This window comes from Brachionichthys hirsutus, chromosome 24 (assembly GCF_040956055.1).
Source record: "Brachionichthys hirsutus isolate HB-005 chromosome 24, CSIRO-AGI_Bhir_v1, whole genome shotgun sequence".
Classification (NCBI taxonomy): Eukaryota; Metazoa; Chordata; class Actinopteri; order Lophiiformes; family Brachionichthyidae; genus Brachionichthys; species Brachionichthys hirsutus.
This window is the reverse complement of record NC_090920.1, coordinates 1,483,713-1,497,539: the sequence shown is the minus strand read 5'-3', so window position 1 is coordinate 1,497,539 and position 13,827 is coordinate 1,483,713. Positions and strand designations below refer to the sequence as shown.

At 50.6% G+C, this 13,827-nt stretch overlaps 3 protein-coding genes across 3 annotated transcripts in view; 2 read left to right on the top strand and 1 right to left on the bottom strand.

Annotated features, from left to right (window-relative positions):
- Positions 1 to 1,539, bottom strand: part of zgc:65895 (uncharacterized protein LOC393546 homolog) — a 2,691-nt gene extending 1,152 nt beyond the window's left edge. Inside the window, exon 1 of the mRNA XM_068756586.1 lies at positions 6 to 1,539. Coding sequence (XP_068612687.1) covers positions 6 to 1,388 — 1,383 coding nt within the window. The 5' untranslated portion in view covers positions 1,389 to 1,539. The remainder of the gene's footprint in view (positions 1 to 5) is intronic.
- Positions 1,540 to 6,662: 5,123 nt separating this feature from the next.
- Positions 6,663 to 9,376, top strand: cyp4f3 (cytochrome P450, family 4, subfamily F, polypeptide 3). Its single transcript, XM_068756585.1, has 13 exons — positions 6,663 to 6,854; positions 6,939 to 7,083; positions 7,175 to 7,228; positions 7,310 to 7,437; positions 7,510 to 7,631; positions 7,717 to 7,863; positions 7,942 to 8,059; positions 8,286 to 8,352; positions 8,434 to 8,563; positions 8,655 to 8,788; positions 8,858 to 8,922; positions 8,998 to 9,080; positions 9,166 to 9,376. Exons 1-13 carry the CDS (start codon positions 6,663 to 6,665, stop codon positions 9,374 to 9,376), a joined length of 1,596 nt encoding a protein of 531 aa, XP_068612686.1.
- Positions 9,377 to 10,049: 673 nt separating this feature from the next.
- LOC137912236 (carcinoembryonic antigen-related cell adhesion molecule 2-like) lies at positions 10,050 to 13,797 on the top strand. The gene is made up of 15 exons (XM_068756583.1): positions 10,050 to 10,104; positions 10,475 to 10,633; positions 10,743 to 10,868; positions 10,951 to 11,114; positions 11,200 to 11,293; positions 11,656 to 11,814; positions 11,924 to 12,049; positions 12,133 to 12,296; positions 12,382 to 12,475; positions 12,559 to 12,669; positions 12,746 to 12,766; positions 12,871 to 12,891; positions 13,014 to 13,040; positions 13,122 to 13,172; positions 13,258 to 13,797. Exons 1-15 carry the CDS (start codon positions 10,050 to 10,052, stop codon positions 13,293 to 13,295), a joined length of 1,410 nt encoding a protein of 469 aa, XP_068612684.1. The 3' UTR covers positions 13,296 to 13,797.
- Positions 13,798 to 13,827: the final 30 nt, after the last annotated feature.

Below are 13,827 nucleotides of genomic sequence, written 5' to 3'. Positions count from 1 at the left end.
AGGACGGCGGTCAGAGGCACGTAGGGGGTCCCGTAGGCGGACGAGGGCTGGACTTGCTGCGCCGGGCGAGTCTGAGGTTGTCCGAAAGACGCCGGGGCGGGCGGCCCCCCCTGAGCCGGAGTCGGCGTCACGGAGACCCCGACCGAAGCGTGCGGCGGAGGGGGCTGAACTTGGGTCTGGAAGGGAGCGGTTGGCTGGATGAAGTCCGGCTGCCTGACCCCCGAGTGGGGCTGGGGTGCAGGGTAGCCCCCCTGGGGTACAGCCTGGTGGGACATCACAGAGGGCGACGCCCCCCCGACGGCCTCCTGCGGTGGAACGGCCTGGGCCGGCCCCTGCGGCGGGCTCTGGAGGGCTTGTGGACTCGTGAAGTCCTGGCCCGGCCCCCCCTCGGCCTCCGCGGCCCCCTCCGCGCCCCTCGGGGCCTCGGCCGCGGCGGGGGGGGGGGCCTCCTTCTCATAGTACTCCGTGCAAGTCCACCTTCCTTTCCGGAACGGCTCGGAGTTGGTGTCTAATTTAACCACCCTGAAGCGGGAGCCGGTCACCGTCTGCGTGGGGGCGTGCTGCGATTGGGCGGCCGATGGGCCCGCCCCTCTTCCGGCAGGACCAACCGGCCCGCTCGAGCCCGTGTGGTCAGAACCCGCCGGCCCAGGGGGCGGGGCGACAGCAGACGCGTCGGAAAGGTTCGCAGCGCCTTGCGGTTGCGGCTCAACGGCGGCCCCGCCGGCGGCGAACGGTTGGTTTGTCCCGCCTGCCGGATTATTGTCCCTCTGGGGCTGGCTGCTCGGCGCCGCCGGAGCCGAACCGGCCAACGAGAGTTCACCTCCTCCCGAGCCGTCAGAGTGATGAAGGTGTTGCTGAGGACAGTAATGATGATGATGATGATGTTGCATGCCGTTTACCATGGCGCCGTGCTGCTGAGACCCCCGAGCGATGGCGTGAGGGTGACGGGGCTCGTTGGGGGACGCGACCCCAGGCGAGTCGACCCCGTGGAGGCTGTTCAACGCCTCGTCGGAGGAGCTCCGGGGCGGCGCGCCCGCGTCCGCGGCTCTGGGCGCGGAGACGTCCGGCGCGTCCGAGGAGGACAGGTCTTCGGCGTGAGACTCGTCCATGTCGTCGTAGCTCTCCGTGTCGTCCGCCAGGCTGTTGTTGCCGCTCACGTTGATCTGAGCCGAGGTGACGCTGGTTATCTGGAAGCCGCTCTTCTTCTTCACCTGAGCGGAAGCCGCTTGGTGGTGGAGCGCAGGGGAGGAGGATCCGGCCTGGGTTGGATTGTCGTCACCGGCGGCGGGTGACGCGGGCGAGCCGCCGCTGCTCCCCGCCCTGTAGTGGAAGGCGGCTTTCCGGCTCCCGGTCCCGGGCGGGTCTCCAGAGAAGTCCTGCTGGTGCATCTTGACCGTGAAGGAGTTACTTTAAAAAAAAGAAAAAAGAAAGAAATGGCTGACGTGCTGTTTGCGCTACCGACTAGCTAACACAGATGCTATGCTAGCTAGCTGGGTCAGCCGCGATGCTAACGAGCCATAAGTGAGAAGTCGGATGATTTATGTCCTTTAAAAAAAAACAAAAAAAAACAAGTTCGACCGTTCTGGGCTGGAACCGCGTCCCTCGCCTTTGATAGAAGTTAAAATCCAACTTCAGGAAGATAATTTAAAAAAAATGCTGACTTCAATGAAGAAAAATAAAATAAACAAGAAATGCTAAATTCAGCTAACCGATAGTTAGCTCGAGCCAGCAGCGGTTAGCTTACGCTCGGCTACAACTAAGGTATGCCCTTTTAATAATGTGTTTAACTATTTTTGGGGTTAATATAACCACAAGGCTAGCTCTGAACGGGTGATGTCCGCTTCCAGTGCGGGCTGAAGCTTCTTATCTGGCCGGTCTACGTCGCATGAAATCAGCCGTCGCATCCATTCCTCTACCGGATGTCGGATGTCCCTTTTCCTGAAACAACAACAACAAAAGGCTTTGCGATTTAGTTCCGGTTGTCGTGAACGGGGAACGGCGTCAAAATAATATCCTCATCGGTTTTGTAAAAAAAAAAAAAAAAAGTGCTCGTTAAGTCGTCTCGCTCGGTCCGTGTTTGCTGTATCATTGCCGGTGAACAGCAGGAGCTAACCGGGCTGTCAGTCTCAGAGGAGGGAGGGAGGGAGAAACGCAAACACCTCTTACTGCGCATGCGCCGTGAATGTCACTTGTGCGACATTCACGGTCAACTATTAAATCGGAATTTAACCGATTCATTTATCTCAGGTTGACCCGTCTTCAATAATGGAATCTCTATTAATTTAACATTTATCGTTTTATTAGCTAAACAGAACATCACATTGCATCAATAAGTAAATAATTTGGTGTTTAGCGAAAACGTTGTTATAAATGATGCGTTCATAGTAAGATAAACAATTTACGATATTTGGTTAGTACCATGAAGGCGGCATTGGACTGTTTTTTTTTCTTCCGGGTCATCACTGTTTAGGAAGTGCTACTGTCGCGAGCTGTGTAAACAAAACAAGGAACTCATGTGATTGTTCCTACTTTACATACAAGTTCCCCGGAAGCAGCCATCTTGAAATTACCGAGAGTCTCATCTATTTAATGCACGTAAATATTCTGATCAGGTGAGCAGAACATAATTACTGGCGACATGTCATGAATAACAAGCCACCCCTGTTGGAGCGCTCCCATAAACGCGCTATTTGCTGCGGGAAAGTTCCTCTGAAGACTCAAAAGTCCAAATGAAGCAGCAGCGCCCTCTGCCGCCCGGAAATAAAAATCAACAAACGTCGCCATTGAAAGGGAAAACCTATTTAGATATATTAGTTTAATAAAATAGCTTCTTCTCTAAGCAAGCGAGACGTAAATAAAATGTGTTTGATGTCGCAGCATCTTTTTAAAGACTCATTTGTATTTTCATCGCTTGTTTATAACACTAAACAGTTTGAGCTGTGTGAATGTTGCTAATTAAAGGCCGAAGGCATTTTGCTTTCACAGGAGTTTATTTTTTTTACAACTATATCAAGTGCCGGATCAAAAAAAGGGCTTGATTCAACCAACACCAAAAAAAAAAGAATATATATTATACAGAAGCTGTGAATTCCTTCGAACACTCAGGATCTGTCTTCACCCTGCAGGCAAGGCAGACAGAACGACAGGCGGCGTCTTCTCACAGAGCGTCCCGCTACAGCTCGGAGTCGCCCGGACCAGCCGGCGCCAGATCTTAAACTGGTCTGCGCCGGCCCGGTACAGCCCGACGCTCCAGCGATAATCGACGGCGTCACGCCAGACCCGTCGATGGTCCTCGCCGGGGAGGAAGTGGTCTCGATCGGGGGTCGTCTCGGCACCGCAGATGCCCCCGCGTCGTCCTGCGGTCGGGCGGAGCCGCCGATGCTCGTCGCCGTTTGGCAGGCATCTGCCTCCGACGGCTGGGATCGGGTCAGCCGACGACGCGGGGGGTTCAGAGAAGAGCAGCTGTCGGAGGCGGAGCTACGAAGGACAGAAAGTTCACATTTAAAAGTCGACTCCCGTATTTAATAAATGGATCCAGGCAGCTAGCTCACGCGCAGAGCGACGACCGAAGACACGCGTCTCCTTTACTCGGGCTCATCATGGTCACGTAATCGTCCCGAGGCAGAATCGATGAACTGTGGCTCCCCTGCGGTGACATCTTCATGTACCCCAGGCTCTCCTCCTCCTCTTCCTCCTCCTCCTCCTCCTCCTCTACCGACTCCCATCCCTCCATCTCAAAGGCCGCGTCTCTGCAGTGAGACGCGGCGCCCCGCTGTGGGTCCGACGCGAGGCTCGGAGTCGATTCTGGTTTCCGCCCCTTCGTCCGGCTTTCGGCGCTTCTGGGGGGCGCCGCGAGACGAGAACCGAGCGGCCTCGCGCTCCCCAGCTTGTCTCCGCATTTGGGTCTGCACCGTTTTGAAGCCAGAAGGGTTTGCGGCTGCTTGTGGGCGGAGTTCGGAGACCGGCTGAAGTCGGGAAGAGCCCGCAGAGCCTTCACGGCGCCGCGGACCTCCTCGTGGATGTGCTGGGCAACTGCCGGACTCCCTGCAGGCGACAGACGGAAAGATCAGAGGTCACGTTGCAATGGTAAGGGGGGGGCAAGCTAAAGAAAGACACCTTTTAACCCTTAATCACCTTGATCCTTTGCGTCCATCCAGATCTCTCCGGGGCCGTTCGGGGCCGACCTGCCGAGCTCCAAAAAGAAGGATCCGTCCAAGTGCCCGAAGCGGCGGATGCTCAGCAGCGGTATCGTCACCGACGGCAAGTCGGCGCTCACCCTGACCAGGATGAGCGAGGAAGACGTGAGGCAGAGGCGGCTCTCCCCCGCCAGGGGCTTCGAGGAGCCCAGATCTCTGGGCTTCACCGTAACGGGCCAGACCTTCCACGAAGGAGAGGTGGAAGTTGTACATTTGAGAACGACTTCAGAATCTACAGTTTCTGCACACGGTTGTGTCTTTCCTGTCAATTTGGCTTTAATAAAACTCTCTCAAGTATCTTGAATTTCCTTTTGATGTCGTTAATCATTTTTAGCTAATCTTAACGTAATGCATCTTATGTGATGCATCTCCTTGGGATCGTATTAGGATGTTTTTTTACTTGCTGCACTGGCAGATAATTTTTTAATGATTTAACAACCTCAGAAGAAAGAAAAATCATCAATCATGACAACGCATGATTTTAAAATATAAATGACATTTCGGCAGTCAAACATGAGATCAATCACATTTGTCTGGGTTGGAGATCTTCATCAGTTTGTCTATTTCAACCTCCCTACCTCTTTGAAGAAAGCAGCAGGGGGCAAAGTGCAATACCCATCATCATCTTCATCTGCCTGCTCGTCTTCCATCAGCCTCTTGACGGCCAGATGCCACTCCTCCTGCTCCCTCTGGTCCTCCACCGCCAGCACCACGGTCTGGTCCCTTGCGTACACCGCCACCATGTGGCCGTTCCTGGTACTGCGAATCCGACTCACACCGAGACAGCATCTCAGATAAATCACCCTGAACATTGAAATCAGTTCATTTTTTAGACTGTAACAAACTACGTTTTAAACATTTATGCATCTTTCACACATTTATTCACCAATACGGTGACTATTTAATTCAAAATGTATCAATATCTGGTTTCTATCCCTTAGAAACCTTGACTCTGCTTAAGTTACTTTAACCAACCCTTGCTTGCTTGAGCCAAACGGCGCAGCTTTACCAGCGGACTCCATCGCTGTGAACTTCTCCTGGTTCTTGTACCACTCCAGCCGACCGGGCCCGGTGTGGCTTCCTGCTCTCAGGACAAAATATCTCCGGTGGTTCCGATCCAGCTTTCCCAGGTAGCCCTTTTTCACCACGTCGCTCTGCGGCCCGGTGGAGGTTGTGAGGGCCAGAGGGACCAGAGCGTTGGAGATCTGGCCCGGACGGAACAGCTCCTCGAAGAAACGACACGGGGGACTCGACTGCGTTTTGACGCGACGGTCCCGGGGATCCTGCTCCGTGTGGCGGCTCGTCCAGGGAGGCAGGGCCGTCTTGACTGGTGACCATGTCTGGCAACGCCCGTTGCTTCTTTTGGCAGTTTCATCCATTTCAAGATGGAAACCTGACAGAGAAGGATGCATCAAAACCTGGACACTTATGTACTACGTCACGAATGCAAAGTAAACAAACATGCTAACAATGCCCCCATAGCGTTTAATATTTCTGCGGTGTTGGACTGTCCTTGCATTTTTAAATAAAACATTAAAAAAAATAAAAAATAGACTAATCGGTAAGGAAATTAACTTTTTAAATCGTACAAGGGTGTAATTAGAAGCCGGAATGACGCAGCTACCTAGCGGCTAATTGCTATTGGCTAGCCTGGTTAGCTAGTTAGCTTCTCTCACCCGGAATGACGCAGCTACCTAGCGGCTAATTGCTATTGGCTAGCCTGGTTAGCTAGTTAGCTTCTCTCACCCGGAATGACGCAGCTAGCTAGCGGCTAATTGGAATTGGCTAGCCTGGTTAGCTTCTCTAACATTAGCAGGAATAAATTATTCGAATAAAACTCACCTGAAACAGACAGGTATGAACATCACCAATGGAAACACGTCCAGTATTGTCCGTTTGTCATCCCGGACCGTCTGAATAACTAAAATTGTTTCGTTTTTTTAGTCGTTTTCTCAGCGACAATCACCGAACTGTTCAACTCAGGTGTATCAGCGTGGCGTTCAGGGGCGCCTCGTAAACTCGGAGTTAAATAAACAAAAAAAAAAGATAGTTTCGAGTTGAAACAACCACATTTCAATCTTTAACCTAATTTACTAAATTAAAGGCAAATGGTCTCAATTGTTTTTTATCTTATATTTTTGTCTTGCTCTATTTGATTTATCGTTGATAGCCGTATGCAGCTATATCTCATTTTTCTTCAAAAAAAAAAACACGAGAAAGTCATTGATTCGATGATAAAAGTGGACATAACTTTGCGTTTTGTCAACAAATTGCAACCGCAACGAGATGCTTGGTGAAGATTTGAGAAACCGGCTTGTGACAGTCAGAGGAAATGGTGTCTTCATCTGATTTTACAACAATACACTTACAACAGTTGTGTTGAAATAACTGCGACGGGAGTTTCCTTTCTGCATGTCCCACCACAAACAGCTTCTTGTGAACGCCGAAGGACGTCCGTCTCCTGGAATGCCTGTCCTCGCTCCCGTCCTCACCTGGACTGGTCTCTGCCAGCTCCTGCTTGCCTTTGGAGCAGGACTCGGAGCCGCGGTGGCGGTCTTGACGACGAGGTTGTTGCTGCATCACGCCTGGTACACGTACAGATTGTCCTGCTTCAGCAAACCTCGTGCAAACTCTTGGCTTTTAGGCCACCTGGGCCAGGTAAGATACGCATATCCAGTCTGCTAAAACACATGACTGCGGCAGGACTGAGTGCATTTTGTGTGTTTTGAATACGTGCCTCAGATTCAGAGCACAGAAGAAGGTCTCCTGCAGGTGGACGAGCTGGTGCAGACGTACAAACACTCCTGTTGCTGGTTCCTCGGCCCTTTTTATCACCTGGTCAGAGTCTTCCACCCCGATTACGTTAAACCTCTGCTCACGGCTCCGGGTAAGCGTGCCACAACATTTATTTATTTCTTTACGAGAGGACGATTAATCAGCGATTGTCGTCTTCATCCCTCCGCCTTCCCTCCATCCAGCCGACATTACGGTGAAAGACGAGCTCGTCTACGGCCATCTGCGCCCGTGGCTTGGTGAGTCCACGCAAACTCTTCCGCTCGCTGGATCGGTTTCTCGTCCCGTTTCGAGGTAAATCCTCGCTCTCGTTTCCCCAGGACAGAGTCTGTTGCTAAGCAGCGGGGAAGCGTGGTCTCGAAAGAGGCGGCTCCTGACTCCGGCTTTTCACTTTGACGTCCTGAGGAGCCACGTCGAAACGTTCAACTCCTCCGCCGACACCATGCACGTAAGCATGGTCTCCGGGTTTTTGGGTTTAGCTTAGACTAAAGTTTAGACTTAAGTGTTGCTAATCTTCCAGGTTAAGTGGCGCCGCATGGCCGCAGCAGACGGGCCTGATATCGAGATGTTCCACCACGTCACCCTGATGACCCTGGACAGTCTGCTGAAATGTGCTTTCAGCTACGACAGCAACTGCCAGCAGTGAGTTAGCGCGCCATTCCTGGCTTCCCAGGGCTGGATTCCGCTTCTGTCGTACCTCCGCGTCTTTCAGATGTCCCGTCTCTAGGTCCGCCAGCGACTACGTGTCGGCCATTGTGGAGCTGAGCGACCTGATAATGGATCGCCGGTACAGGATGTTCCACCACTGGGACTGGATTTACTGGAAAACGTCGCAGGGGAGACGATTCAAAGAGGCCTTAAGTATCGTGCACAGGTGTGGCACATATATATATATATACATCTGACGATACGGAGATGGTTTGTTGTCACGGTAACGGCGCGGCGTTTGCAGGTTTACGAGAGACGTGGTGGAGAAGCGCCGCGCCTCGATCGGCCGGGAGACGAAAAACGATTGCGACACAGCACCACAGAGGAAGAAAGACTTTGTGGATATCCTATTAATGTCAAAGGTAGGAGAGAAGAAGAAATAAGCACCTGACAACAGACAACGCAGCGGTTGTGCCAGTCCATTGGGAGGAGGATTACTGCTGTAATCACTGCTGATGAGGGGCACACACTAATTACACGTTAGACATAGATTTTGCTGTTTTTGTTTCTGATTCCGAATCGATCACGAACATAAATACGGGTCTGAGATTTTCATTTGACTCACGGGAATGTTCTGCCCCACTTCAGGACGAGGAGGGACACGGCATCGCAGATGAGGAGATTCAGGCCGAGGCAAACACCTTCATGTTTGCAGGTGAGCTTCTCTCAGCGCCTCTCTTCAGTGTTAAAAGTGCAAAACGAGAAAAAAAATAATATCCCAGTTTCCCTTTGACAGGTCACGACACAACGGCCAGTGCGATTTGCTGGACCCTGTATAATTTAGCTAATCACGACCACTATCAGGAGAAATGCAGGCAGGAAGTGGCCGATCTGATGCAAGGGCGCGAGGCGCACGAAATCCAGTGGTTGAGTAAACACAGAAACGGCTTCTTAAAAGGTGAACCTTTTTGTCCACGGAGCTTAAATGAGATATATTTAAATGCGCGTTTATCTCAGGGAGGATCTGTCTCAACTGCCCTTCACCACCATGTGCGTCAGAGAGTCTCTCAGGCTGCACGCGCCGGTGCAGGCGGTAACCCGGACGTACACCCGGGACATGGAGCTACCGGGAGGTCGAACCGTGCCCAAAGGTGAGGGAGGAAGACTCTGTTGGAGTCAGAGGAAGAACATCGGGCTAATCTTCTTAACTGCTTCCCAAGGTGCCATCTGTTTGGTCAGCATTTATGGAACGCACCACAACCCCGATGTTTGGGCAAACCCACACGTAAGAAATTAAAAGCAAATATCTGAGTTCTATTCTAACGCCGTGCTTGATCATTTTTGTGCTGCTCTCTTTTAGGAGTTCAATCCTCTGCGTTTTGACCCCGCAAATAAATCGAGCCTGGCTTCGCATGCTTTCATCCCCTTTTCCTCGGGTCCCAGGTGTGCTTGTATTAGTTCTGCCCCAACCCCGTTGGCAGTTAAGTGTAAATAAGGTCTAATCGGAACCTGTTTTTTGTGTTCACAGGAACTGTATTGGTCAGAAATTCGCCCTGGCGGAGCTTCGAGTGGTCGTGGCGTTGACGCTGCTCCGGTTTCGTCTCTCCCCTGGAGCGAACCCTGAACTCCGGAGCGGCTCTGGGGGAGTTCGCCGTCTCCCCCACCTCGTCCTGCGTGTGGAGGGAGGCTTGTGGCTGCAGGTGGAGCCCCTGGCCCTGGAGGAGTCACGTCAGGAGTGATCAGACGTGATGGACACGCCTGTTAAAAGTATACAGAAGCCTCACACGCCCGTGAGTTCAGAAAATGAACAAAAGTAATTATTGATAGTTTAGGATCAATTAAAAAATGATCTAAATGAAGTTGTTTGGTCATTGCTAACGTTACTGTAATTAATAAAGTAAATAAAGTGCAACACAACTGACCTTGCATCATATATCAAAAGTGTGTCTGTGCTGGATTTAAAAAAAGAAGAAGCAAATATGATTTTAAATTTTTAAATAACTATTAAATATGTAAATATGTAAGGAATGATCATGATATATGCCAGAATAAAGATGCCTGTTAAGGTTCCTGACACAGTGCAGAGTCTCGCAGAGTCTCGCGAGGCTCTGACGTAAGATGTCCCGCCCTCCTACTCCTCGGATTGGTTTACTCTGACATTTCCCCCTAAATCGTAAACCAATCACCGACCGCGGTAGCGTTTCCGTTGCTTCAGCAGGAACTTTCACTTTCGAAAAGACTCACTTTGCCTCTCTTTCCTCGCTAGGTTACTTCTTTTACTGCGTTATAACGTGTTTTTTTTTTATATAATAACGTTACCTGACATGCGTCTGTCGGGTTGGAACAGAAACAGTTTGGATTTTCTCTCGTTTTCCATCGTGTAAGAGTAAAAAATAATAATAACATCAGACGATGTTGCTGGCCGGATGGGCGTGGTCTTTTGTGGTGGCTGTAAACGCAGTTTCAGGTGAGTTACGCACCTGCTAGCTAGCTAGCTAGCTAGCTGTTAGCCGACTATTTGTTATGCTACGCATAATGCAATTCCTTATTTTGTCGTCTCTTCGCACACACTACGCAGTTTCCTTATCCACGGCCCCGCCTAGTTCCTTATCCACGGCCCCGCCTAGTTTCCCCTTCGTGCAGCTATCTTAAGATAGCATGACTAAATTAGCACTAAAACTGAATTTCCTGACGCTGTTTTGAAGGCCATGATGCTAAAACCACTGGAATGAACAGTTTAAACATTCACCACATGTTGGGGTTTTGCAAAAACCGAATTAGAAGCATTAAGTTTAGACAGTCCAGCACAGCGGTGGGTCCTCGTTTTGTTCTTCCAGAGCTGAAAGTGTACAGGAAGCTTGGCGATGACGTCACCCTGGAACCTCCTTCCCCCGTCCATGGCGACATCCGGAGCATCTTGTGGAAACACGGTCCAGACCTAGCCGTTCAGTGGGACAAAGGCTGGCCGGATGTGGACCGTTACCGTCAGTTCAAAGGTATCCCCAGATCAGGTTTCAATCCTAATCCTAATCCTGATGGATCTTTTTATTCATTGTTAATGCTATCTTGTTTTTTTTTTGTCTGTTTTTTTGTGTCTGTGTAAAGAACGCAGCAGTCTGGACACTTCGGCGGGGACGCTGACGGTGACGGGACTGACTCTGGAGGACCGCGGATTGTACGTGCCGGCGATCAACGGCTTGGAGGATGATCCCATTCACCTCGTCATCATCTGTGAGCGGGTCGATTTCGCACGCGCCAAATCCAAGGAACCCCCCCCCCCCCCGTGACGTGTATCTTCCGTTCTCGCCGACAGCTCCGGTTTCCGCTCCCACTCTTTCGAAATCCTGCGACGGCGAGACGACCGGCTGCGTTTTGACCTGCGACGGCGCCACGGAAGACGCCGGTCCGATCACCTACAGGTGGAGCTTCGGCGGCAAAGTGCTGCAGCTTTCAGCCAAGCGGGAAAACATCTCCAGGGTGTGTCTTTTTTTTATTTATTTTTTTTATTTTTATTTTAGCTGGGGAGAAAAGAGAAATCGTGTCACTTCTTATCTGCTTGTAGGAGGAATATTCGAGCGTTGGCGAGTTCAGCTGTGAGCTGGAAAATCCAGTGAGCCGGGAGGGGAGCCAGCTCATCCCCAACCCTTTCATCTTAGGTGAGATGTTTTTTGTTTTTTATTGTTTTATGCATCTGCTTGTAATTTCAGCACCTTCGAAACGATGTTTCGTATTATACAGGAGGTCAGAGTGCGCCGTCAGGAGGCGTGAATGTTTCCGTGGGGCTCACGTTGCTGCTGGCCCCGCCTAGTTTCCCCTTCGTGCAGCTATCTTAAGATAGCATGACTAAATTAGCACTAAAACTGAATTTCCTGGCACTGTTTTGAAGGCCATGATGCTAAAACCACTGGAATGAACAGTTTAAACATTCACCACGTGTTGGGGTTTTGCAAAAACCGAATTAGAAGCATTAAGTTTAGACAGTCCAGCACAGTGGTGGGTCCTCGTTTTGTTCTTCCAGAGCGGACAGTGTACAGGAAGCTTGGCGATGACGTCACCCTGGAACCTCCTTCCCCCGTCCCTGGCGGCATCCGGAGCATCTTGTGGAAACACGGTCCAGACCTAGCCGTTCAGTGGGACAAAGGCTTGCCGGATGTGGACCGTTACCGTCAGTTCAAAGGTATCCCCAGATCAGGTTTCAATCCTAATCCTAATCCTGATGGATCTTTTTATTCATTGTTAATGCTATCTTGTTTTTTTTTTGTCTGTTTTTTTGTGTCTGTGTAAAGAACGCGGCAGTCTGGACACTTCGGCGGGGACGCTGACGGTGACGGGACTGACTCTGGAGGACCGCGGATTGTACGTGCCGGCGATCAACGGCTTGGAGGATAATCCCATTCACCTCGTCATCATCTGTGAGCGGGTCGATTTCGCACGCGCCAAATCCAAGGAAACCCCCCCCCCCCCCGTGACGTGTATCTTCCGTTCTCGCCGACAGCTCCGGTTTCCGCTCCCACTCTTTCGAAATCCTGCGACGGCGAGACGACCGGCTGCGTTTTGACCTGCGACGGCGCCACGGAAGACGCCGGTCCGATCACCTACAGGTGGAGGTTCGGCGGCAAAGTGCTGCCGCTTTCAGCCAAGCGGGAAAACATCTCCAGGGTGTGTCTTTTATTTATTTATTTTTTTTATTTTTATTTTAGCTGGGGAGAAAAGAGAAATCGTGTCACTTCTTATCTGCTTGTAGGAGGAATATTCGAGCGTTGGCAAGTTCAGCTGTGAGCTGGAAAATCCAGTGAGCCGGGAGGGGAGCCAGCTCATCCCCAACCCTTTCATCTTAGGTGAGATGTTTTTTGTTTTCTATTGTTTTATGCATCTGCTTGTAATTTCAGCACCTTCGAAAACAATATTTCGTATTATACAGGAGGTCAGAGTGCGCCGTCAGGAGGCGTGAATGTTTCCGTGGGGCTCACGTTGCTCCTCTGCCTGCTGGGGGCCGTGCTGCTGGGGGCCGTCTCTCACCGGTGGAAAACAGGTCGGCGCATTTATCACAATTTAGAAGTGACAGCAGATCAAATGCGGCTGCATCTTAATCATTTCATTTCCTCCAGGAATGTGGTTCTTTCAAAAAGGTAAGAAGTGTTAAAGTTTCTGCAGCTTTTCCGACCGTATCTCTCAAAACTAATCCCGTTGAACGTCTCTCCCCCCCCCCCCCCCCCGATCCTCTTCCCTGTAGACGCCATGCCATGGGAAGCAGGTCAGTCACGTGTTTTTTTTTTTCCAGTTATTCCTGTTTTATATGTGAAGAGTAATCGAAACAGCCGCGTGAAAAACACTCCTTTATTGTGCGGCGTCATGTTTCTGCCCCCCCCCGTTCAGGCTTCTGGAGCAGCAGCGAGAGGCGGAGTAAGTTCCCGTTTGTGTTATTTCTATTATAATCATTCCGCTTTTGACGCTGACGTCTGCATCTTGTGTCATTATTCCAAGCAACTCCATCAGGAGAAAGTCCTGGCACTGCCGCTGTTTCACCAGCAGAGGGTAAAAAATGTCTCCCCCCCCCCCCCGCCGCTCTGCAGGATTATTTCACCGGAGCCACTCCTCTTCCTCTTCTATCGTTCCGCAGGGGACAAGCTGACGACGGCCTCGCAGCCCGCGGTCTAAGCGCGGGGGAAAGAGGACGACCCCCGAAATCCATTTCGGGGGTCGAATATCGAGTGTTTCTTTTTTTTTTTGGCGCTTCAGATCCAGTAATCGAGGTTTTCCCATGTCTCCACACTCGTGTTTGGTGGTTTCATGTCATCCTCTTTGCTTTTTTGACCAAAGACTGTCGCAGACATTTCATATAAATGCTTGGGAACTGCGTTAACTCGTGGGCAAAGGGTAGAATGTGACCTTTAAGGACGCTCTGGTAGCCGTTAATGTATGAAAATCTATTTCTGGGCTTCCTTGAAATATTTTCAGTCGACTGTTACTAAACCAAATGTTTCCAGGATATTTACTAGACTGGGTTTTCTGTTATTGCAGCTAATATTAAGTGCTTTTATTAAGTGCTGAAGCCTCCCTTTTAAGTGTTCTGATATTGTCTGTGTTTGAATTTTAGGCAAGAAATAAGTGTTTTTTTTGCTTTACATGAATTGTGGAATAAAATCCAACAAAATATCAACCTTGCGAGTGAAAGTCTTAATTTTCGTCA